The sequence below is a fragment of the Macaca thibetana genome, chromosome 9 (assembly GCF_024542745.1).
Source record: "Macaca thibetana thibetana isolate TM-01 chromosome 9, ASM2454274v1, whole genome shotgun sequence".
NCBI lineage: Eukaryota > Metazoa > Chordata > Mammalia > Primates > Cercopithecidae > Macaca > Macaca thibetana.
The window spans coordinates 30,348,552-30,373,505 of record NC_065586.1 but is presented as its reverse complement, the minus strand read 5'-3'; the positions used below and the strand labels follow the sequence as shown (position 1 = coordinate 30,373,505).

At 43.6% G+C, this 24,954-nt stretch overlaps 1 protein-coding gene across 2 annotated transcripts; it reads left to right on the top strand.

The window, feature by feature from the left end:
• Window positions 1–1,727: 1,727 nt before the first annotated feature.
• LOC126963360 (lysozyme-like protein 1) lies at window positions 1,728–23,601 on the top strand. Of its 2 annotated transcripts, none has more exons than XM_050805640.1 (5): window positions 1,728–1,819; window positions 4,530–4,693; window positions 5,204–5,362; window positions 19,843–19,921; window positions 23,397–23,601. In XM_050805640.1, exons 2-5 carry the CDS (start codon window positions 4,555–4,557, stop codon window positions 23,497–23,499), a joined length of 480 nt encoding a protein of 159 aa, XP_050661597.1. In that variant the 5' UTR covers window positions 1,728–1,819; window positions 4,530–4,554; the 3' UTR covers window positions 23,500–23,601. The 2 variants fall into 2 exon arrangements, with proteins under 2 accessions (XP_050661597.1, XP_050661599.1); XM_050805642.1 differs by lacking the exon at window positions 23,397–23,601 and adding an exon at window positions 22,528–22,759.
• The last annotated feature ends 1,353 nt before the right edge of the window (window positions 23,602–24,954 follow it).

Here is a 24,954-nt window from a genome sequence, read left to right as displayed (position 1 = left end):
TTCTATTCCTAGTATATAAGAATATAAATGGCTTTTGTATATTTACTATGTATCTGAAAACTTGCTAAACAAGCATTTTTGAAAAAAAAAAAAAGACCATCTGTCTCTATTTTCTCATTGATTGTAAAATCCCTATTTCAAAGCATTTTGAAAAAGATGTTTGAAGAAAAACCTATATATTTTCTCATATTATAGACAATTCACAAGAAAAAGCATGCAGGTCAGGTGCCATGGCTCATGCCTGTAATTTCAGCACTTTGGGAGACTGAGGTGGGCAGATTGCTTGAGATGAGGAGTTTGAGACCAGCCTGGCAAACATGGTGAAACCCCGTCTCTACTAAAAATACAAAAATTATCTGGGCGTGGGGGCACATGCCTGTAATCCCAGCTACCCGGGAGGCTGAGGCATGAGAGTCGCTTCAACCCATGAGGTGGAGGTTGCAGTGAGCTGAGATCACACTACTGAGCTCCAGCCTGGGCAACAGAGGGAGACTCTGTCTCAAAAAGAGAGAGAGAGAGAGAAAAGTCCACAAATGGCTTCTAAAGACAAGCAAAGATGCTCAGACAGCTTGAAATAAGGGAAACTAAAATTGAAACTATGCTGACAAAATTATGTTTCATCTCTAATATTGGCAAATATCTTAACCTTTGGTAACACAGTATGCTAGCCATCTTCCTTATACAAGCCCATGTGGAAGGCAATTTGGCAACATCTAGCAAAATTACAAAATTACAGTCCTTAACCCAGCAATTCAATGTTCAGGAATGTATCCAACAGATATTCTTGCAAATGTACAAATGACAAATGTACAAGATTACTAATTGTAGTATGTTTATCATAGAAGAAAAAAATACTGTTAAGTGTGAATCAATATGGAATTGGCTAAATATGTTATATCTACACAGTGTAATACTATATAAGCTTAAAACTAGATTTCAATAAAACCTTTGCATTATTTGTAGATAGAATTTAATAAAATATAATGATTCATTAGTGCAACTAACAATAAACTTATACTTAGATCTACATATTCCAATGAGAATTCATTTCAAATGTGTCATTAAATCTGAACACAGAAATAAATGGGCCTTGAAACCAGGTCTTTAGTTATTGATTCACAAAATGTCAAGCCAATTTTTTATTTTATTTTATTTTTTTGAGACGGAGTGTCAAGCCAATTTTTAAAAAAATAATGAAATCCTGTTGATTATACATTAAAAATTTTTAATTTCTTTTGTGGCCCTCTTTTGAAAATATTTTATTAATGAACAATATAACTATAGCAAAGAAATGTGCTGTTAATAAATTTTTAACGTTAATTTCACCTCTCTCATTCATTTTCAGATTTTAGTTTTGTGTATGTTGATAATTTATGTAGCATATTAGTACAGAGATACAGAAGTGTGATTTATAATTTAATATACATCTAAAGAGGATACATGCTTAACTTTATTAATGGAATTTGTGATAAAGTTTGCAGACTGTTGCCTTAGAGAACAGCTCTCACTTGTACAGGAGGCCCTGGCCAAGTTGTGTAGTGCGGAGGGTTGTTGAGAGGAAAAGAGAAAAAATGAGAGATATTAAGGCCCAGAAGACAGTTATCACCTGCCTCAGAACACAAGCATGCAGGATGATATAGCTTTTAGTCCCAAGAAGTAGAATTCTCGCATCTCTAGGTGGTGAGAAACAAAGGACTAAGAATTTTTCTTTCTCTAACACTCTAAAGAAAGGTTCTCGAAGGAAACTTGTGCCTTGTTAGAATCAGACATGGCTTCAGGGGATACAGGATGCTCACCTGAGCTGCCAGTCACCGACTGAGTAAGTGGAACAGTGTTTCTTCCGCAGACTCACCTGAGAAATCGGCCTCTGGGGCAGGCACCGGGAATCTGCCTTTTCAGTAAGACCTGAATTACTCTTATGAAGCCACCTGTCCCTGAGAACCAGCAATGGCAGGTTCTTGAAGGATGCAGGACATGATGCTTGGGGTTATCATTGCTGTGGGTTTTGTTTTGACTTGTTTGAGATCAGTAAAATTCCAAGGCAGGGGATGGAAACCCACTTTATTTGTACGTTCTGCATCTTTTATTTTTTTTTGAGACAGAGTCTCACTGTGTTGCCCAGGCTGGAGTGAAGAGGCATAATCACAACTCACAACAGCCTCAACCTCTGAGCCTTAAAAGATCCTCCCACCGGCCGGGTGCGGTGGCTCAAGCCTGTAATCCCAGCACTTTGGGAGGCCGAGACGGGCAGATCACGAGGTCAGGAGATCGAGACCATCCTGGGTAACACAGTGAAACCCCTTCTCTACTAAAAATACAAAAAAACTTAGCCGGGCGAGGTGGCAGGCGCCTGTAGTCCCAGCTACTCGGGAGGCTGAGGCAGGAGAATGGCGTGAACCCGGGAGGCAGAGCTTGCAGTGAGCTGAGATCCAGCCACTGCACTCCAGCCTGGGTGACAGAGCGAGACTCCGTCTCAAAAAAAAAAAAAAAAAAAAAAAAAAAGATCCTCCCACCTCAGCCTCCCAAATAGCTGGCACCACAGTCAAACACCACCATGCCTGGCTAATTTTTGTGTATTTTGTAGTGACAGAGGTCTACCTTTGTTGCCCAGGCTGGTCTCAAATTCCTGGCTTCAAGCAATTTGCCCTCTTCACCCTCACAAAGTGCTGGGATTACCGTGCCTGGCCTAAGCTCTGCATCTTAAACCTTGTTTGTCTGTCCCTCACAGCTTAACACCATGCTGTACACCACAGCCTGGCATGCTTTCTCTGAAAAGGACCAGATAATAATATGTTAGGCTTTGTGGTCCGTACAACCTCTAACACAGCTACTCAACTCTGCCACTGCAGCAGGAAATCAGCCACCAACAATATATTACCAAATAGGTGTAGCTATGTTTCAATAAAACTTTACATACAAAAGCAGACCTAATTTGCTGACCCTTGCTATTCACGTTTGTAATGTGTGTGCTCCTCATGAAACACAGTTCTTACCTTATTGCTTAGTCGCCTTAAAGCCCCGCTTGTTACTTGGTGCGGTGGCCTTGCTGTTGACTACTCATCCCTGTTTTGGGCCTAGCCTTTCAATCCAGCCCCAGGGAGAGAAACTAATGACTGGAGAAGTTTCTAGGCAAGTGCAGAAAATGACACGGGATGAACATATGTATGAACATCAAGTTCAGGATCCCGAGCAGGTGTCAGAAATTTCACTTCACCCCATCCCAGCAAGGCTGCTGTATTTGGGGAAGACATTCTTTTAAGAGAGGAGGATATTGTGGAAAATCAGTAGGCAGCAGGAGATGGCACTCTTGATCCTACTCCCATTTCAAATGCTTCCCTGGGGGCCTCTTTATTGCCCCTCTGCTCCCCCAGGTGCTTTCCTCCTTTCATGAGCCATCGTCCTCCATCCCTCTTGCTCCCCAGTCAGGCACCAGACTTTTAGGAGGCCCCCCAGAGCACTGGTGGTGAAGCCTAGCAAAGCAATGCATTTGCCATCTAAGATAAAACACTGATACTTTGGAAGCAACGCTCCCACATTTTGAATTGCATCAAGAAAATAAAATGAAAGATTAGGTGCTTAATCTTCACCCTTCAGTAAACCCCCAAACAATGAATCTTAAAGTTGTCCCTACAGGCCCACGTGTCTTTCATCTCTGGCTGAAATGGGATGTCTGTTTCTACACATCCAGTTGATCCTTGAACAAATGCAGGGGCCAGGGGTGCCAACCCCTGCTCAGTTGAAAATCTTGCACTTAACTTTTGACTCCCCAGAAGCTTAACAACTAATAACGTACTGCTGACGGGAAGCTTTATTGATAACATGAACAGCCAATCCACACATATTTTGTATGTTCTATGTCTATACTGGGTTCTTACAACAAAGTAAGCTAGAGAAAAGAAAATGTTATGAAGAAAATCGTAAGGAAGAGAAGATATATTTACTATTTGTAAATATTAACTATTTGTTAACAGTAAATATTTACTATTATATTATATTCACTATTTGTTAAGTGGAAGTGGATCATCATACAGGCCTTCATCCTGGTTGTCTTCACACTGAGCAGGCTGAGGCGGAGGAGGAGGAGGAGGGGTTGGTCTTGCTGTCTCAGGGGTGGCAGAGGCAGAAGAAAATTCAGGTATAAATGGACCCACGCAGTTCAAACCTATGTTGTTCAAGGGTCAGCAGTCTAGGGAATGTTTCACCCTTGTATTCGATTCTTTATTCATAGAATTCAAATAGAAATCCTGAAAATGCCCCCCGTGGTTTTTACCTGGAAGGTTATTTTTTTTGTTTGCTTAACCCTGAGAACACAGCATTGACTTGAAAGTTACTGTATGGAAAAGCACTAAGGAAACAGCCTTCAGTCACATTCCTTCCCTGGACTGTAGAGTGGCCGGTTTTGCCTGATGGTGGCTCTGAATGACCAAAGTGACAGGCAGCATCTAGGCAGGGCTGTGCACAGTTACCACGGCTGGATTTCAAAGATCCCGAATGAAGATCGTCTGACTGGGTCTCCTGCTCGTTGGCAGGTTCTGTCTCCAGCAGGCTCTGAGGATGAAGGCTGCGGGTATTCTGACCCTCATTGGCTGCCTGGTCACAGGCGCTGAGTCCAAAATCTACACGCGCTGCAAACTGGCAAAAATATTCTCGAGGGCTGGCCTGGACAACTACTGGGGCTTCAGCCTTGGAAACTGTGAGATTCTTTCTTTCCTCCTCTCTTTCTGTCCTTGACCTCCCCCTGAGATGTTAAAGTCCTGGCCACACTCCCCGCTGTGTCTTCCCAGCTAACCATGCTCTGCCCTCACCGCACCCAGGGGGGGGCTGCCAGCCTAACTGTGGCTCTCTGGGTCTCCTCTCCTTCCTCCCCGGCCCTCATTTCCTTATTCCTGGAGTCCTGCCCTTACGACACCAGCCAGGGAAGGGGAAAATAACGCCACCTCTGCTGGCATTGTGGGGAGTGGGGGGACCTGACTTTTGTTCTAGATTAGGCTCAGCCGCTGACTGGGTGTGCAGCTTCAGGTGTGCCATCCCAGCCCCCAATGTGCCCCCGGTGTGCCCCCTGGGTGCATACCTGCCCCACTCAGCCCCAAGGAGTATTGGGAGGAAGCAGTCAGGTAACAGGGATAAGGAAACTCACCCTCAGACCAGGCTTAGAGCAAACAATGCACTTCCTTTGGTGACATTTCTGGCTTTGCCCCTCCAGGGATCTGCATGGCATATTACGAGAGCGGCTACAACACCACCGCCCAGAGGGTCCTGGATGACGGCAGCATCGACTACGGCATCTTCCAGATTAACAGCTTCACGTGGTGCAGACATGGAAAGCTGCAGGAGAACAACCACTGCCACGTCGCTTGCTCAGGTGAGGCTCTGACTTTCAGCGATGCCATCCTGGGGACCAGGTGAGAAAGCCGACAGTGGGATCACCAACCACGTTTTGCTTTAACTAAAATTTGGAGTTCAGACTTGCAAAATAGGTCCATTCCAGATTGGTAAATTATGCAACAGTTTCCAAGGTGACACTCAGGATCCTGCAGCTGACTTGTCCAAAGATGACTTATTCCTTGTAGGACAGTTTCATGAAGCCCTCCCCTAAAGCAGGGGGATGGACAGATGACCTTACTGCCCTTTCATGTATAGAGATATTTGATGTCTTCAGTAAGAAAAAAGAAGCTGCCTGACAGCTGCTTTCCATAAACAATTCACTCCAACGATGCAGTATGTACCTCTCTGAACAGAATGAGAAGAATACTCTTTATATTTCTTTCTCTTTTCTTTTCTTCTCTCTCTCTCTCTTTTTTTTTTTTTTTTTTTTTTTTTGAGACAGGGTCTCACTCTCTTGCCCAGGTGGTACATTCATAGCTCATTGCAGTCTTGACCTCTAGGACTCAAGCAACGTTCCCTCCTCTGGGTGGCTAGAATAACAGGCATATGCCCAACTATTTTTACTATTTTTTTGGTACAGACAGAGTCAGTCTGTGGGGTCTCGCTATGGGGTCTCACCCAGGCTGGTCTTGAACTCCTGGCCTAAGGTGTCGACTTCACTCTTGTACCTTATATGGCAAAAGGGACTTTGCGGATGTGAACAAGGATCTGAGCTTGAGCAAGAGAGATTATCCTGGGCAATGTAAGTGAAGCCAGTCTAATCTCATGAACCCTAGAAGGAGAGAATCTTGCCCAGCATACCGAGTCATTAAAACAGCATTGAATTCACTCAGAAAGGAAGTTAGGTTTCTATTGCTGCCCTAACAAATGACCCCAAATTTAGTGGCTTAAACACCACAAAATTTCCTTAGTTCTCTAGGCTGGAAGAGTGCCAAGGGATTCACAGAGCTGAAGTCAAGGTGCTGGCAGGTCTGTTTTCCTTTCTGGAGGTTCTGCAGGAAGATCCATGTCCTTGCTCATTTGGGATTTGGCAGAGTTCAGTTCCTTGTGGGTGTCGAACTGAGATCCCTGTTGCTTGCAGGTTGTCACCCAAGGGCCATTCCAGGCTTCTAGGGACCACTCACACTTGACTCATGGCCCCTTACTCCATCTTCACAGCCAGCAATGAGGGGTCGAGTCGCTCTCACACTTTGAATCTCTCCTCCTTCTTCTGTCATTGGATCCCTCAGTGACCACAGCTGGGCAATATTCTCTGCTTCTAACAACTCATGCAAAGCCCCTTTTGCCATGTAAGGTACAAGAGTGAAGTCAGAGGGTAACCTTAGGCCAGGAGTTCAAGACCAGCCTGGGTGAGACCCCACGGCAAGACCCTACAGCCAGACTCTGTCTCCACAAAAAAATTAAAAATAGCCAGGCATATGCCTGTAGTTCTAGCCACCCAGAGTACATTTTCTGAGAACCAAGTTGTTAAATTTTTTACCTCCTATATCGTAAAGAATCCTGACTGGAAGACAGGAACCCCTTGCTCAAAGAGGAATGGAAAGAGAGCTGTGACCAGCACTGAGGTACAAAAGGTCTGCAGGGAGAGGTCTGCCTTCTAGGATCTGAGATCTTCCCTCAAGCAGGATCTGAGATCTTCCCTCAAGGGACGTGACTTCTGCTGAGTGACCTGATAGAAAAAAAGCTGGAAGATACTATATGTATATCCCAACCTCAGTGTCCTTTCTCTGTTCCTTCCCTGCTGATGCCTACTCTTATTTAAACTCCTCCAGAAGTCAGAGGACATGGGAATCCATTGACGCCAACTGTGTGTCGGCCTCCGAGTGCACAGAGCATGGTGGAGAAAGGTAGAGAGTGGATCCGTCAGGGCAAAGATGAGATATTCAGCTCAGCTCCTATGCACCCTCTCTCACAAAGCTATAGGAAAATGTGCTCCACCAAAAGGATAAACTAAAACAATGAAGAGGAAACACAGTTCAGGAAACAAGGGACTCGATAAGGGAGAAAGGCAAGAGGAATGCCCAGCCTGAGAGTGAAGGATGATCCCAGGATGAGCTAATTGTAGATTTCTAGTTACATCTCATTAAGATCAGAGAATATGGTCTATAACAGCGGCCCCCAACCTTTTTGGCACCAGGGAACAGTTTGTGGAAGACAAATTTTCCATGGACCATGGACCAGGGGAAGGAGGATGGTTTCAGGATGATTCAAACGTATTACACTCATTGTCCACTTTATTTCCATTATTATTACATTGCAATATATAAGGAATAATAATGCAACTCACCATAATGTAGAATCAGTGGGAGCCCTGAGCTTATTTTGCTGCAACTAGATAGTCGCATCTGGGGGTGATGGGAGACAGCGACAGATCATCAGGCATTAGATTCTCATAAGGAGCACGCAACCTAGATCCCTCGCAAGTGAAGCTCACAGTAGGGTTTGCACTCATATAAGAATCTAATGCTTAGCTGTTGATCTGACAGGAGGTGGAACCCAGGCAATAATGTGGGAGATGGGGAGTGTCTGTAAATACAGATGAAGATTCACTCACTTGCCTGCCGCTCACTTCCCGCTGTGAGGCCACAGACCCACATAGGTCTGTGATTCAGGGGTTGGAGATTCCAGGTCTATATTATTTGAAACTTTTACTATTTCTTTAACCTTGTTTTACAGCACAGCAAATGTGTCTTACGGTGATTGTGCATTTGGAAAAGATGTGTATTTTATATTTGGTGTGGATGTTCTATAAATGATGGTTACATCCTTTCTGATTTTCTTATTTGTTCTATTATACAGTGAGAAATAAATATTGAAATTTGCAACTATCATTTTAGTTTTGCCTATTTCACCTTTCAGTCTTGTCTATTTTTGAAGCTTTGTTCTTAGGCAGATATTATTTGAGGATTGTTATGTCCTTGTGTTGAATTGACTCTTTTATCACTGGAGTCAATGTTTCTGCTTAACTCTGGGGCTATTTCTCATCCAGAAATCTACTTTGTCTGACAGCAGTATAGCCCACTCTCGCTTTCTTTGAGGAAATATTTGCATAGTATGTTTCTTTCCATCCTCTACTTTTAATCCATCTGTGTCTTTATATTTAAGTTGAATTTCTTATAGGTAACGTATAGTTATGTGTTGCTTTTATATCCATTCTGTTAATTACTGTTTTTCAGTAGGAGTGATTAAACCATAGGTCAGCAACTGTTTGCCTAAAGGGCCAAATGGTAGATATTTTAGGCTTTTCAGGCCGTATGGATTAGATTGCTACTACCCAACCATGACATAGTGTGAAAGCAGCCATAGAAAGTATGTAAATGAATGGGCCTGGCTGTGTTCCAATAAGGCTTTATTTACAGAAATGGGAGGTTGGCCTGTGGGTTATGCCAAGATTAGGCCATTTGCATTTAATGTGATTACTGATCTGGCGAGTTTTTTCTTTTTCTTTCTTTCTTTTTTTTTTCTTTTCTTTTTTCTTTTCTTTTTTTTTTTTTTGAGATGGAGTCTTGCTCTGTTGCCCAAGCTGGAGTACAGTGGCGAAATCTCAGCTCACTGCAACCTCTGCCTCCTGGGTTCAAGTGATTCTCCTGCCTCAGCCTCCTGAGTAGCTGAGACTACAGGGACATGCCACCACGCCCGGCTAATTTTTTGTATTTTTTTTAGTAGAGATGGGGTTTCACCGCATTAACCAGGAAGGTCTCGATCTCCTGATCTTGCGATCTGCCCACCTTGGCCTCCCAAAGTGCTGGGATTACAGGCACGAGTCACTGTGCCCGGCTAATATGGGTAGCTTTAAATTACATCTTGCTATTTTGTTTTCTGTTTGTGCCATCTATTCTTGGTTCCATTTTTTCTGCCTTCTTTTGAATGTATTGAATATTTTTTAGTATTCTCTTTTATTTCCTCCATTGGTTTGTTAGCTATACTTCAATTTTGTTTTAGTTTTTAGTAGTTGCTTTAGGGTTTCCAATAGGCATCATTATCTTATTACATCCTACCTTCAAATAACACACCACTTCACATGTAACATATGAGTTTCTTAACAGTATACTTCAATTTTTCCTATTCCATCTTTGTGCTGTGTTGTCACACATTTTTCTTCTATATTTGTATACCTCACAATGCATTTTTATAATTTTTTCTTTAAATAATTGTCTTTTAAATAAATTTCTAAATGAGAAAAAAAGTTTTATAGTATTTATTACATACTTACTATTTCCAATACTCTTCATTCCTTTGGTGGATTTATTTGATCAGACAGTTAATTGATATCATTTTCCTTCAGCCTAAAGAACTTTCTTTAACTTTGTTTTGTTTTGTTTTAGAGTAGAGTTCCATTAGCAAGCATTCTCTCTGTCTGAAAATATCTCTGTTTATTTTGATATTGAGGAATATTTTCTTTACATATAAAATTCTGGGCTGACAGTTCTTTTCCACTTCAAGTTGTTGTTGTTGTTTTGGGACAGGGTCGTGCTCTGTCCCAAAACAACATGTGAGTGTAGTGGCATGATCACAGCTCACTGCAGCCTTGACTTCCTGAGCTCAAGCAATTCTCATGCCTCAGCCGCCTGAGCAGCTGGGACCACAGGCACGTGCCACCGTGCCTGGCTGATTAACAAAAAAAAAAATTGTAGAGATGGGGTCTCGTCATGTTGCCCAGGCTGGTCTCAAACTCCTGGGCTCAGGCAATCCTCTCCCCTCAGCCTCCCAAAGAGCTGGGATTACAGTTGAGCCACCACACTTGGCTTCAAGTTTTTAAAGATACTCTGTTGCCTTCTGGCTTGCCTTGTGTATGATGGGAAACCAGTGATTTCCTTCTGTTTGTCCCTGGTATGTAATACTTCTTGTTTTTCTCTAGTTGTTTTTAAGATTTTCTCTTTGTCACTCATTTTCAGCAATTCAATGATGTGTGATATTTGTATTTATCTTACTTGGTATTCGTTAACATTTTGTATCCCTGAGTTTATAATTTTCATTAAATGTGAAAATATTTCAGCCATTCTTTCTTCTAATGCTTTTATTTTCTCTTTCAAGAATTCTAACGGCATGTATGTTTGATCACTGATGCTGTCCCATTCATCATTGAGGTTCCTTGTTTTTTAGCCTTTTTCCCTCTCTGTGTTTTATTTTCAATAGCCTCCATTGTTACGTCTTCAAGTCTGCTGTTACTTTTTTTTTTTAATGCTAATCTATTAAACTTATTGATTGGATGTTCCTTTTCAGATACCATGTTTTTTATTTGGCATCATAATTTTTTGTATCTTTTATTTCATTTTATTCATGTTTCTCTTTAAGCCCTTGATATAAATAATCATATTTAAAAGCAGTGCTTTAAATTTCTTATCTGCTAATGCAATCAACTGTCATTTCTGGGTCTTGCCCTTGACTGATCTTTCTCCTGGTATGTGTCACATTTCCCTGCCTCTGCACAAGGAATCACTTTTTATTGAATACGCACACAGTGTATGTGTTGATGGCTGTTGTGAGTCTTCAAGTCTTGTCTTCTTAGTTTAAAAGAATTTAAGGCCGGGCGCGGTGGCTCAAGCCTGTAATCCCAGCACTTTGGGAGGCCGAGACGGGCGGATCACAAGGTCAGGAGATCGAGACCATCCTGGCTAACCCGGTGAAACCCCGTCTCTACTAAAAAATACAAAAAACTAGCCGGGCGAGGTGGCGGGCGCCTGTAGTCCCATCTACTCCGGAGGCTGAGGCAGGAGAATGGCGTGAACCCGGGAGGCGGAGCTTGCAGTGAGCTGAAATCCGGCCACTGCACTCCAGCCTGGGTGACAGAGCGAGACTCCGTCTCAAAAAAAAAAAAAAAAAAAAAAAAAGAATTTAAACAAGAGACACACAGCAAAGGAGATGTAGCATAAAGTAATTTATTGAGAAAGAGAAAGACTCTTTTGAAAGTTAGGCGCAGAATGGACAGTACACTCTGAGAGAGGGAGATTTCAGGTCTGGCGGCTCGTGAAGATGGGACAGCAAAGACAGGAGCAAGGGATGCTCCCTTTATGAGAATCTTCCATGGTTATTCTTAAGTGGGTAGGAAGAGGTGTTGCTAGTACGCATATTCTGGGCGGTCCTCTTGGTACATTTGTGTAGTAGCTGTACATGCTTGTTCATACATCTCATGTCTCATTAGCACCTTAAATCTCCACCCAGGGATGTGTTTTTTATTATTATAATGAGCAAGGGGTTAGTCTGAGGACAGGTAAAGTCAAAATGTGCATGTTCCCTACAGGGGAAATTCCCTTCTGGAGACAGCTTTGTTTGAATGAGCTGGCCTACATGCAGTGTGAATGCTGAGACTCATGGTGTTGACTGGACGATCACCACAGTTGCCATATCCCGCGGGTGTGGTTGCTTCCTTGCCTAATTATGGCGCCTCATATGCGACATTGTTGAGTGTCTAGATTATGTTGTCTTCCTTTAAGGAGGGTTGAATTTCTTTTGCCAACCAGTTAAGTTTATTCTGATCAGTTTAACCCTTTTAAGACTTGCTCTTAAACTTGGTTAGTGAAGTTCTGGATTAGTCTTTATGGTAGGGCTAGTTTAGTCCCACTACCAACGCATGACTATGCATCCAGTATCTCTTTTGGTTTTTTGGGTTTTTTTTTCTTTTTCCTTTTTTCTTTTTTTTGTTTTTTGATGCAGTTTTGGTCTTGTTGCCCAGGCTGGAGTGCAATGGTGTGATCTCGGCTCACTGCAACCTCTGCCTCCCAGGTTCAAGTGATTTTCCTGCCTCAGCCTCCCGAGTAGCTGGGATTACAGGTGTGCGCCCCCACGCCTGGCTTATTTTTTATTTTTAGTAGAGATGGGGTTTCTCCATGTTGGTCAGGCTGGTCTCAAAACTCCCAACCTCAGGTGATCTGCCTGCCTCAGGTTCCCAAAGTGTTGGGATTACAGGTGTGAGCCACTTGGCCGGCCTAGTTTCTCTTTTGAATGTGCTGAGGATTCAGCAAGGTCCATTACCTCGGGCTCATCAAAAATCAAATGTCTTCCAGCCCTGCATGAGGTTCGTAACTGCCCTGCTCCTGGCAGTAGTTGTCGGTCTCGCCCTGTGGAATTTTGCCTATGCATACTCAGTTTGGCCTTCAGTCAACGACTGGGTGGAATCCCTTTGCAGATTTCTGCTGCTCTTCTTCTGGGTAGCTCCTGCCTCCCAGGTATTCTTCACAAAATCTGAGCTGCCTTGGTGTCTGAGGTCTGTCTCCTCCTCTGAGATGGCCATCCCCTGCCTGGTTCTACCTCCCTGGTCTGCAGAGCTCCTCTGGGCAGAAAGTCATGGCAATCACAGGGTTCACTGTGTTTTTCTCTCTCTCAAAGACCATGATCCTGCATTGCCAGTTGTCCAATGTCTGAAAACAATTTTTCTTTTATTTGTCTAGTTTTCTAGTTGTTTACAGTGGGAAGAGAAATCTCTGACTCCATCATGGTCATGTTTGACTTTAAATGCAGATTACTAATTTAATATTGTTCAGTTTCATTCCAATTAAGGAAGTCTGGGGCAAGGGTCTAGCTGCAAGACAATCTTAGATTCTAAGAAATTAAAGTGTCAGAAGGTTCATGGTCAGAGGTAAAATGACACTCATATCTGTTTTCTTATCATAAAGAGCATGGGATTTTCAGGGATAGCTTTAAAATAGAAAACAAGATATTTGTTCTATGTACTAACCACTCCTCTGTGGCAGGCTTCCCTTAGCCTCAGGCCAGAGAGGCTTTTATTAGAACAATGTCATTGTGTCCCACATATTATAGAATTAGCAACATTTTGTCATGGGAACCTGAAAAAAAAGAGCATCAGGATGTGTATACAAGGTATGTGATGTTATATGCACGTAGAGTATAGATACACTTCATGCTCATTTTCTTTTTTTTTTTTTTTTAATAGAGACGGGGGTTTCGCCATATTGCCCAGGCTGGTCTTGAACTCCTGGGCTCAAGCGATCCTCCCACCGCGACCTCCCAAAGTGCTGGGATTACAAGCGTGAGCCACTGCACCCAGCCCGTGCCCATTTTCTGAAGCTAGACAATCTCCTCACTCTCACTCCACATTGTATTCCTAAAATTCCTGCCTACTTTCCCTAAACTATTTGGAGAGAAAGTCGATGATATATTTGTATATTTAAAGCATACATAAGAACACACATTCATATACCTACACATATACATACACACAGTATACAAAATGCCTGATGTGATGACAGTATTTTCCCCTGACAGCACAGATTTCGTTAAAATAAGAGCATTTCAGGAAAAAAATGATTACTGACTCTCTATCTAGTCTAGTGCACTTATATTAATCTTATTTCTCATCGCCCTGGTATCTGAACTGGCCTCCGTCACCTCACGGGGGAAAGAGATGAACATCGAGGGCGTGGTGGCTGCTGGATCTCACTTGGGAGGCAGGAGGATGCTGAGGAGAGACAGAGATACCTAGAACTAACAAAACTGAAAATAGGACTGAAGCTCTTTTTGTGTAGATTGTTGCTGTTTTCTGTTGGATGTGGAAGAATAAACGATTCTTTGCTGTTCAATGTAACCCTTTCCTTACTCATGTTTGACTGGACAGAATTGTCTATTTAAAGTAAATTGAGCAAAACAATTCTTGGCAGGAATCTTCATTTGAAAAGTGCCATCTTAACTCATGTCTGCCCCTCTGCGGCTATTTCTTGTAAAAGTAGCTCAGAGCTATGTAGCGTTCTTGATTTCCCACCACCCACCTTCTCTAATACGTTTTCAGTTTTTCATTTTTTTTTTTTTTTTTTTTTTTTTTGACACAGTCTCGTTCTGTCACCCAGGCTGGAGTGCGGTGGCACAATCTCAGCTCACTGCAACCTCCGTCTCCCAGGTTCAAGCAATTCTTCTGCCTCAGCCTCCCGAGTAGCTGGAATTACAGGCGTGTGCCACCACAGCCAGCTAATTTTTGTATTTTTAGTAGAGACAGGGTTTTGCCATGTTGGCCAGGCTGTTCTTAAACTCCTGACTCAAGTGATCTGCCTGCCTCAGCCTCCCAAAGTGCTGGGATTACAGGTGTGAGCCACCGCACCCGGTCAACGTACTTTCCTAAACAAATTCAGTCATGTCCAACGAGTACTTTCAAAACATCCCAATTGTGCAACAAAACGCTCTAACAACGTAGGGGGGGACAAGCAACTGTACGCGGTGTGCGCTTCCTGGTCCTGCATGGCCTGACCCTTTCAGGAATCCTTACAGGGCATTGCCAGCCAAGCCAACTGCCCTGCCCCCAGTACAAATGTGCTCTTTCTGCACATGCCTAGGATGACCTCCAATCCTAGAATAATAGAATGTGATCTGCTTCCTCCTCACTGCGTCCCTCCAACCCCTAGAGACAGCCCCAAACCCACGTCTCCCAGGAAATATGCTAGACCACTTCCAAACACAAACCAGTGTCTCAGCACTTATCAAGCGCTTACGCACCCGAGATAAAGCATCTCTAAATAATTTGAACGTATATCAAGGTACCAAATGCTTAAGTTTGGATAACCTCATAGGTAAATAATTACTAGAAAAAATAAAAGTATACTTTTATCATCAACTTCATTACTATATAGTGTTTTATGAGCAGGAATCTTACTTAAGTGGCCTCTGTTGGAAGAAGGAATCAGAGGAAAACAGAATTTAAGCCCTCTATGGGAATACAGGCTCATTAACTGGGTGTGCGACCCCAGTTTATAGGGATCAAATGGTACCCACAGAAATGGTTGTTCTGAGGACTGATGGAGATTTTGCGTGAAGAGATTTGACATGTGCCTGACATAGAGTAGGATTTCAATAAAGTATTCGCTAGTGGTAATAGCTATTATTATTCTAAATATTTATATCTCAAGAAGATAGGCAAAAGACTTTTTTTGTTGTTTGTTTGTTTTTTTGAGATGGAGTCTCACTCTGTTGCCCAGGCTGGAGTGCAGTGACTCGATCTCGGCTCACTGCAACCTAGGCCTCCTGGGTTCAAGTGATTCTCCTGCCTCAGCCTCCCTAGTAGCTGGGACTACAGGCACGTACCACCACGCCCAGCTAATTTTTCATGTTTTTAGTAGAGATGGGGTTTCACTGTGTGAGCCAGGATGGTCTCCATCTCCTGACCTCATGATCCGCCCTCCTCGTCCTCCCAAAGTGCTGGGATTACAGGCGTGAGCCACGGCGCCCGGCTGGCAAAAGGCTTTTATAAGCTGATATGGCTTTAGTTTTCACTGTAGAACTATAAACCAAATGCTAGTGAATTTGCATATGTTGTTTCAATTGCTTTTATAGATGATGTATTTTGTTAGTTTTCCTCCTGGTTAATAGAATTTTGTTTTAAATAAAAATTAAGCCACATTTAGAATAAATTTGCTTAAAAGAAATCTATCACTACATTTATCTTCTAGTGAAGCCTAACAGAGAAAGCCAAAAATTAGCAACTCAAGGAAATAGCAGGCTCAAGGAAAAATTTCACCTTCAACTGAGTTAATAGAATAATTTGGAATTACAATGCTCTATTGAAAGCAACATTTTATGCTAACATTATTTTTGGTTATTTTTCTGGTAATAAAAGTAGTACATTTCTATTGTAAAAACTTTTAGAAGATACACAGTAAAGATTTAAAAGTATTGGTGAACTCACAGTTAAGAGTCAATCTTTCTTAAACTACTGGTGAACTAATGACTATCTTTTTTTTTTTTTTTTTTTTTTTTTTTTTTTTGAGACGGAGTCTCGCTCTGTCGCCCAGGCTGGAGTGCAGTGGCCAGATCTCAGCTCACTGCAAGCTCTGCCTCCCGGGTTCCCGCCATTCTCCTGCCTCAGCCTCCCGAGTAGCTGGGACCACAGGCGCCGCCACCTCGCCCGGCTAATTTTTTGTGTTTTTAGTAGAGACGGGGTTTCGCCGTGTTAGCCAGGATGGTCTCGATCTCCTGACCTTGTGATCCGCCCGTCTCGGCCTCCCAAAGTGCTGGGATTACAGGCTTGAGCCACCGCGCCCGGCCGACTATCTTTTTTTTCTAAATGAGTGCTGTCTAACAGAACTTTCCATGATGATGAAAATGTCTTCCATCTGTGCTGTGAAACATGAGAACCACTAGCCATGAATGGTTATAAAGTATCTGAAACGTAGCTAGAACAAATAAGGAACTACAGTTTTAATTGTGTTTAATGTTAATTACAATTCTTTTTTTTAACATTTTTTTCAGATTTACTGAGGTATAACTGACAAATCAAAATTGTATACATTTAAAGTAAATAACATAATTTGATATATTTATAAATTGTGAAATGATCACTACAGTCGAGTTTAACATCACCTCACATAGTTACTGTGTGTGTGTGTGTATGAGAGAGAGAGAGAGAGAGAGAGAACACTTAAGATTTACTCTCAGCAAATTTCAAGTGAGCAGTACAGTATAATTAACTATGATAACCATAGCATACATTAGATGCACAGACCTTCCTCACCTTATAACTGAAAGTTTGGACCCTTCCATCAGTATCTCCCCATTTTCCTCACCAGCCACTGTTCTACTGTCTGCTTTTATGAGTTCAACTTTTGTAGATTTTGCATATGCATGAAATCATGTGGTATTTGTCTTTCTTTTTTTTTTTTTTTTTTTGAGACAGAGTCTCGCTCTGTTGCCCAGGCTGGAGGGCAGTGGCCGAATCTCAGCTCACTGCAAGCTCCGCCTCCCGGGTTCACACCATTCTCCTGCCTCAGCCTCCCGAGTAGCTGGGACTACAGGCACCCGCCACCTCACCCGGCTAGTTTTTTGTATTTTTTAGTAGAGACGGGGTTTCACTGTGTTAGCCAGGATGGTCTCGATCTCCTGACCTTGTGATCCACCTGTCTCGGCCTCCCAAAGTGCTGGGATTACAGGTATTTGTCTTTCTATGTCTCACTTCCTTCACTTAGCATGATGTCCTTCCGTTCATCCATGTTATTGCAAATGTCAGCATTTCCTTCTTTTCCAAGACTGAATACTACTCCACTCTCTATACAGACATATTTTTATCCATTCATCTGTCAATAACTATAATTTTAATTTAAATTATCACACGTTGCTAATGCCTGCCATATTGGACAGTACAGCTCTTGATGGATATTTTTATGATATTGGGAACTTAACATTGCATTGGGAGCATTTCTCCATATTATTAAATATCCTGGGAAAACAATTCAAGTGGCCCTTTATTTTATTAAATGAAGGTATTATGATTAATTTGAATATCACTGATTATGAAGCAATTAGATTTTTTCATTATAACTCTTATAAATAAAGCTATAATAAACCACTTTGTAAAGAAATATTTGTCTAGCCTCAAGACTATTTCTTTAGGATAGATCTGGAGAGAGAAATTATTAGGTAAAAGGATAAAAACCTCTTTAAGGCTCTGAACGCATGCTGCTATGTCGGTTTCCTGAGACGCTGAATCCATTATACTCCCACCAGCAAGTATCCAGAGAACTTGCCTCTCTGTGCCCTTGTCACAACATCAAGCATTACCCAATTCTCTTTAAAAAAAAAAAAATACTTTGTGTAATTGACAAGCAGAAATGAGATCAACTGGTTTGAGTATTTTTGTCCTTGGTTGGTGGTTGTGGTGGTCATGGAGATGGGCCTCCCAGATCCCCTGCTAAGGGAAGACATGCCGCCCCTGCTGCAGTTGTGTGATGAGCAGACAGTACCTGCCACCTGCTTCAGGATCAGCCTCAGGTGCAGGTTGTTCCCTTCCGGGGTGGCCCACACCTAGTGGGCTCACTTGAAATTTAAAGTAAATAACATAATTTGATATATTCATAAATTGTGAAATGATCACTACAGTCGAGTTTAACATCACCTCCCACAGTTACTGTGCGTGCATGTGTGTGTGTATGATAGCGAGAGAGAGAGAGAGAGAGAGAGAGAGAAAACACTTAAGATTTACTCTCAGCAAATTTCAAGTGAGCAGAGGCACAGGCATGCGAACCTGGCAGATGGGCAGTGCTCACTCGGGAGCTCATGGCTGGGCTGCCCGAGGAATTGCTGGGTCTGCATCACATATGGACATCTGTCTGCCCATCCTGCTTCCCCCCCATCCCATTCCTTTCATAGGTGTGGATTGCTGAAAATTTCTGGCATCTCAAACCCATCTCAGCATCAGCTCCTGGAGGACTCAACTTGCAGAAGAAGTAATGTTGAACTATGTTTTACTTATTTGCCTTTTTCTGTCATGTTTGTGTTGAGGATCTTGAGGCCGCTTCTAAGCAAGCAGGAAAGAGTGTGGATATCAACTAATACATTTCAATTCAAAGATTTGTTATGTCTGAAGCAATATAAAAAATAATAGATGACGGGGTGTGGTGGCTCATGCCTGTAATCCCAGCACTTTGGGAGGCCAAAGCCAGAGGACTGCTTGAGCCCAAGGGTTTGAGACTAGCCTGGGCATCATGGTGAAACCTTGTCTCTACAAAAATAAAAATAAAAAATGGTCAGGCACGGTGGTGCACACCTGTATTCCCAGCTACTTTGAAGGCTGAGGTGGAAGGATTGCTTGAGGCCAGGAGGTTGAGGCTGCAGTGAGCATAACAGCTTGGGTTATACCACTGCACTCCGACTCGGGTGACAGAATGAGATTCTGTCTCAAAAAGAAAACAGAAAAGGGAAAGTAATAAAGACAAAAACTCACGTATTTGATTTAAAACTTAAAACTTTCTGCACACGAAAAACACTCTGGATAAAAATTTTTTAAGACACAAACTGAAAAATGACAATAGACAAAAGTTTAACGTTTACCTGTAAAGACACCTTACATGTCAAACTAACTCAAATACAAAAAAACACTGTACTATCCTGTCTTATGTGTCTTTTTTTTTTTTTTCTTAAGACAGAGCCTCACTCTGTTCCCCAGGCTGGAGTGCAGTGATGTGAACACAGCTCATTTCAGTTTTGACCTCCTGAGTTCAAGTGATTCTCCCACCTCAGACTCCCGAGTAGCTGGGACCACAGGTGTGTCCCATCACACTAGGCTAATTTTTTTTTTTTTATGTTTTGTAGAGATGGGTTCTTGCTATGTTGCCCAGACTGGACTCAAACTCTTGGCCTCAAGGGATCCTCCTACCTCAGCCTTCCAAAATGCTGGGATTGCAGGTCTGAGCCACCACGCCTGGCTTGCACCTATTTCTTTAGGACATAAAGAACATTTTCACATGGCAACTTCTCTAAACACATTTCCAAAAACTCTGCAGGATTGGGCTCTTCCTCTGAAACGTCAGGTAGTGCAAGATGAAGATGGTCTTAAAACAAAAACACAGTTCTTTTCATTATGAAGCAGCTTAACAATAATGAGACTGTGGCTTTGCAGGGAAAATCATAGTTCTTCCAACCTTCCCATTCCAAAAAGACTGAGAAAAGTGAAGTAAACTTCAGTTGGGGTCCCTCTCCAACAACAAAGTCTCACCAAACCCTGATGTCTTCTCTCTCTTACAGCCTTGATCACTGATGACCTCACAGACGCGATTATCTGTGCCAGGAAAATTGTTAAAGAGACACGAGGAATGAACTATTGGTAAGGGTCTTTCCTTGGGAGACTTTGGCCATCATGGGCAAAACCTAGTGTGTGTACTCATCACAGCTGTGGTAGAACTGACAAAGTCACCTCTGCAGAGTGGTGCAACCAATGGAACGAGATCTTGTTTCTATTCTCCTCCATCGGTGTGCGGGTGTGCAGTGAACATAGTAGTACATAAAAGCGGAGAGGAGAGATGGTGTGTCCGGAATTGGTGGGTTCTCGTTCTCACTGACTTCAAGAATGAAGCTTCGGATCCTCGCGTTGAGTGTTACAGTTCTTAAAAGATGGTGTGTCCGAAGTTTGTTTCTTCTGATGTTCGGATGTGTTCGGAGTTTCTTCCTTCTGGTGGGTTTGTGGTCTCGCTGGCTTCAGGAGTGAAGCTGCAGACCTTTGCGATGAGTGTCACAGCTCTTAAGGCAGCGCATCCAGAGTTGTTCGTTCTTCCCGTTCAGAGTTGTTTGTTTCTCCCGGTGGGTTCGTGGTCTCCCCGGCCTCAGGAGTGAAGCTCCAGACCTTCGCGGTGAGTGTTACAGCTCATAACCACCCAAAGAGTGACCAGCAGCAACATTTACTGCAAAGAGCCAAGGAACAAGGCTGCTACAACTAGAAGGGCACCCCAGAGGGTTGCTGCTGCTGGCTCTGGCAGCCTGCTTTTATTCCCTTATCTCACCCCACCCACCCACATCCTGCTGATTGGCCTATTTTACAGAGGGCCGATTGGTTCATTTTACAGAGAGCTGATTGATCCATTTTACAGAGTGCTGATCGGTCCATTTTACAGAGGGCTGATTGGTCCGTTTTGACAGGGTGCTGATTGGTGTGTTTACAAACCTTGAACTAGGCCGGGCGCGGTGGCTCAAGCCTGTAATCCCAGCATTTTACAGAGGGCTGATTGGGTACAAAAAAAATTAGCCGGGCGTTAGTGCTACTCGGGAGGCAGGGCTTGCAGTGAGCTGAGATCCGGCCACTGTGCCTTTCAAAAAAAAAAAAAAAAAAAAAAAAAAAACAAACCTTGAACTAGACACAGAGTGCTGATTGGTGCATTTACAATCCTTCAGCTAGACACAAAAGTTCTCGAAGTCCCCATAGAATTAGCTAGACACAGAGCACTGATTGGTGCGTTTACAAACCTTAAGCTAGACACAGAGTGCTGATTGGTGCATTTACAAACCTTGAGTTAGACACAAGGTGGTGATTGGTGCGTTTACAAACCTTCAGCTAGACACATAGTGCTGATTGGTGCATTTACAAACCTTCAGCCAGACATAAAAGGTCTCCAAGTCTCCACCAGATTAGCTAGATACAGAGTGCTGATTGGTGCATTTACAATCCTCCAGCTAGACATAAAAGTTCTCCAAATCCCCACCTGATTCAGGAACCCAGCTGGCTTTGCCTGGTAGATCCCATGCAGGGCCAGGAGTGGAGCTGCCCACCAGCCTCCTAAAGGGTGCCTGCACTCCTCAGCCCTTGGGCGGTAGATGGGGAGTGTTGAGGAACAGGGGGCGGTGCCTGTCCGAGAGGCTCGGTGCCTGTCGGGGGCGGGGGGGTGGGGTGCCAGGCATGGTGGGCTGCAGGTCCTGAGCCCTGCCCCACAGGGAGGCAGCTGAGGACCTGCAAGAATTTGAGCATGGTGCGGGTGGGCAGGCAGTGCTGGGGGACACAGCACCCCTTCAGCAGCTGCTGGCTGGGGTGCTAAGCCTCTCATTGCCCGGTGCAGCAGTGCTGGCCAGCCGCTCCGAGTGCAGGGCCCACCGGCCGAGTGCGGGGCCTGCCAACCCCATGCCCACTGGGAAATCACGCTGGCCCGCAGGCGCCAGGTGCAGCCTGGGTTCCCGCCCGCGCCTCTTCTTCCACATCTCCCTGCAAGCAGAGGGAGCCAGCTCTGGCCTCAGCCAGCCCAGAGAGGGGCTCCCACACTGCAGCAGCGGGCTTTAGGGCTCCTCAAGCATAGCCAGAGCGGATGCCGAGGTCGAGGAGGAACAAGGGCTGCTAGCACATTGTCACCTCTCAATGGGATTGGGTTAAGACAATTTGCAATTGTTTTTCTTACGAATGTATTCCAAACAATGGAAAAAGGTATTTTTCTAAAGTGACTTGGAAAGGGTCAATTGAGTCAATTTGAGAGAGGAAAATAAAAAAAACATGAATTTGCTCTAGATTTGGATAAGATTTTGAGGGTTACAGCAACATTTTGCATGGAAAGAAAATGAGCAGCAGCGAGAGGAAAGTAAGTCATGGTAACTCAGCAGAAAGCATCCCCAGGATTGAGCCTGGGTCCTTGCATTACCTGCTGCTGTGTTCTGGTGAACTTTGCCAGCCGGCCACCCACTCAGAGAACCCGAATTTTCAGAGATGTGGGTATGTAATGAAATGATCCCTCCTTACAAAAGTCGATTGCTTGTTGCTGAAGCTAACAATGGCTAGGAGAAAACCAGGAGAGAAAAGTCTGAACAAGGCAAAATGCGTCTTTGAATCTCAGAAGCAAATGAAACCCAACCCAGGGTTCTGCTGGCGATTTTGGTTAATTTTTGTAGGCTTTGAACCTAAGACGATTTGGATTGTCATGCTTCTTTCTGCTGCTCTTGCTTCCCTGTTGTCCTCAGGCAAGGGTGGAAGAAACACTGTGAGGGGAGAGACCTGTCCGACTGGAAAAAAGGCTGTGAGGTTTCCTAAACTGGAACTGAACCCAGGATGCTTTGCAGCAACGCCCTAGGATTTGCAGTGAATGTCCAAATGCCTTTGTTATCTTGTTCCGTTTCCTCCCAATATTCCTTCTCAAACTTGGAGAGGTCAAACTAAGCTATATTTTTAAGAAAATAAATATTTTCATTTAAATGTTTTCACTCTGACTCGATTCCCTTTTCTTCTTTCTCTCTCTCTTCTTTCTCTTCTTTTTCTCCCTCCCTTCCTTCCCTCCCTTCCTTCATTCCTCGTTCCTTCCTTCCTTCCTTCCTTCCTTCCTTCCTTCCTTCCTTCCTTCCTTCCTTCCTTCCTTCCTTCCTTCCTCCCTCCCTCCCTCCCTCCCTCCCTCCCTTCCTTCCTTCGTTCCTTCCTTCCTTCCTTCTTTCCTCCCTTTCTTTTTTTCAGAGTCTTGTGCTCTGTTCCCCAGGCTGGAGTGCAGTGCTGCGATCTCAGACCACTGCAACCTCCACCTCCCAGGTTCAAGTGATTCTTGTGCCTCAGCCTCCCGAGTAGCTGGGATTGCATGCATATGCCACCACATCCAGCTAATTTTTAGTACTTTTTTAGTGTAGACAGGGTTTCGCCATGTTACCCAGCCTGGTCTCCAACTCCTGAGCTCAATGTGATCTGCCTACCTTGGCCTCCCAAAGACCTGGGATTACAGGTGTGAGCCACCACACCCCGCCCTGACTCAGTTTCAATAATGTCATAATGGCATCATGTTAAGACTTTTAAAATTGCCTCCAAAATGCTCTAGCCCTGGAGGACAAACTTCCCTTCTTCATTGTAGGGAGTGCTGGTTCCTGTGGCCATTCGAAACAAGACTCATTCAAAAACAACACTCCCTCATCTTCAAGGCCATCCTCAGAAACAGGACGCATGCAGAAGGGTGAGGTTAAGAGCTAGGAGGACCTGAGAGGCGGACCACCTTAAGAGTACCCCAGAAGGACCATCTATGCATGCATACGCACAAGTCTAGACACCATTTGTCTACCTACACTCACTCAAGAGATGTGGAGAGACAGGGCAATGAGATTCATGGTTTGATGATTAAAATTCTCATAAAGGTTTTTAGTTGTATTTTCTGTATTTTGTATTCTGCATTTTCCAAGTTTTCCATGACATCTTGCCATTAAAGAAAACCGTCCTCTTTTTTCCAGAAAAAATAAATAAATAGGACTCCCAGTGAGGCACAGTGGTTCACGCTTTTAATCCCAACAATTTGGGAGGCCAAGGTGGGAGGATTGCTTGAGGCCAGGAGTTTAAGACAAGCCTGGACAACAATAGCAAGACTCTGTCTCTACAACAATTTTTTTAAGCCCTGCATGCATTAGGTATTTGTTCTAATGCTCTCCCTCCCCTTTCCCCCAAGGCCCCGGTGTGTGATGCTCTGCTCCCAGTGTCCATGTGTTCTCATTGTTCAACTGCCACTTATGAGTGAGAACAAGAGGTGTTTGGTTTTCTGTTATTGCGTTAGTTTGCTGAGCATGATGGTTTCCAGCTTCATCCATGTCCCTGCAAAGGACATGAACGCATCCTTTTTTATGGCTGCAACAATTTATTTTTAAATTGCAGCTTTTACCCCAAGTCCTGCTGGAAAGTCTAATAGGACAAAATAGATAAAATTGCAGCTCTTATCCCCAACATCCAGAGAGTTCTCCATGTTATTCCAACTTCTACTTCCATCAAGCTTTTCAAACCTGGCCAAGGATGGCTTTAAATATGGCCCAACACAAATTAGTAGACTTTCTTAAAACATTATGAGATTTGTTTGTGATTTTTTTTTTTTTTTAAGCACATCAGGTATTGTTAGTGTTCATGTATTTTATGGGTGGCCTAAGACAATTCTTATTCCATTGTGGCCCAGGGAAGTCAAAAGATTGGATACCTCTAATTGGAAAACTGACTCCAAAAATAAGTGCTTCAAAATTCGAGATGAAAGAGCATTCGGGGCCCTACCATTAGACTCATCTATCTTTTTGCAAAACTTATAAAGTTTCTAAGCATGCAATCCTACTCTTCCCCCATGTTTGATTTATTTCTCTAAATAATAATTTATGGTGAAAATGCATTTTCCAGGCCGGGCGTGGTGGCTCAAGCCTGTAATCCCAGCACTTTGGGAGGCCGAGGCGGGTGGATCACGAGGTCAGGAGATCGAGACCATCCTGGCTAACATGATGAAACCCCGTCTCTACTAAAAATACAAAAAACTAGCTGGGCGTTGTGGCGGGCGCCTGTAGTCCCAGCTACTCGGAGGCTGAGGCGGGAGAATGGCGTGAACCCGGGAGGCGGAGCTTGCAGTGAGCCGAGATCGCGCGCGCCACTGCACTCCAGCCTGGGTGACAGAG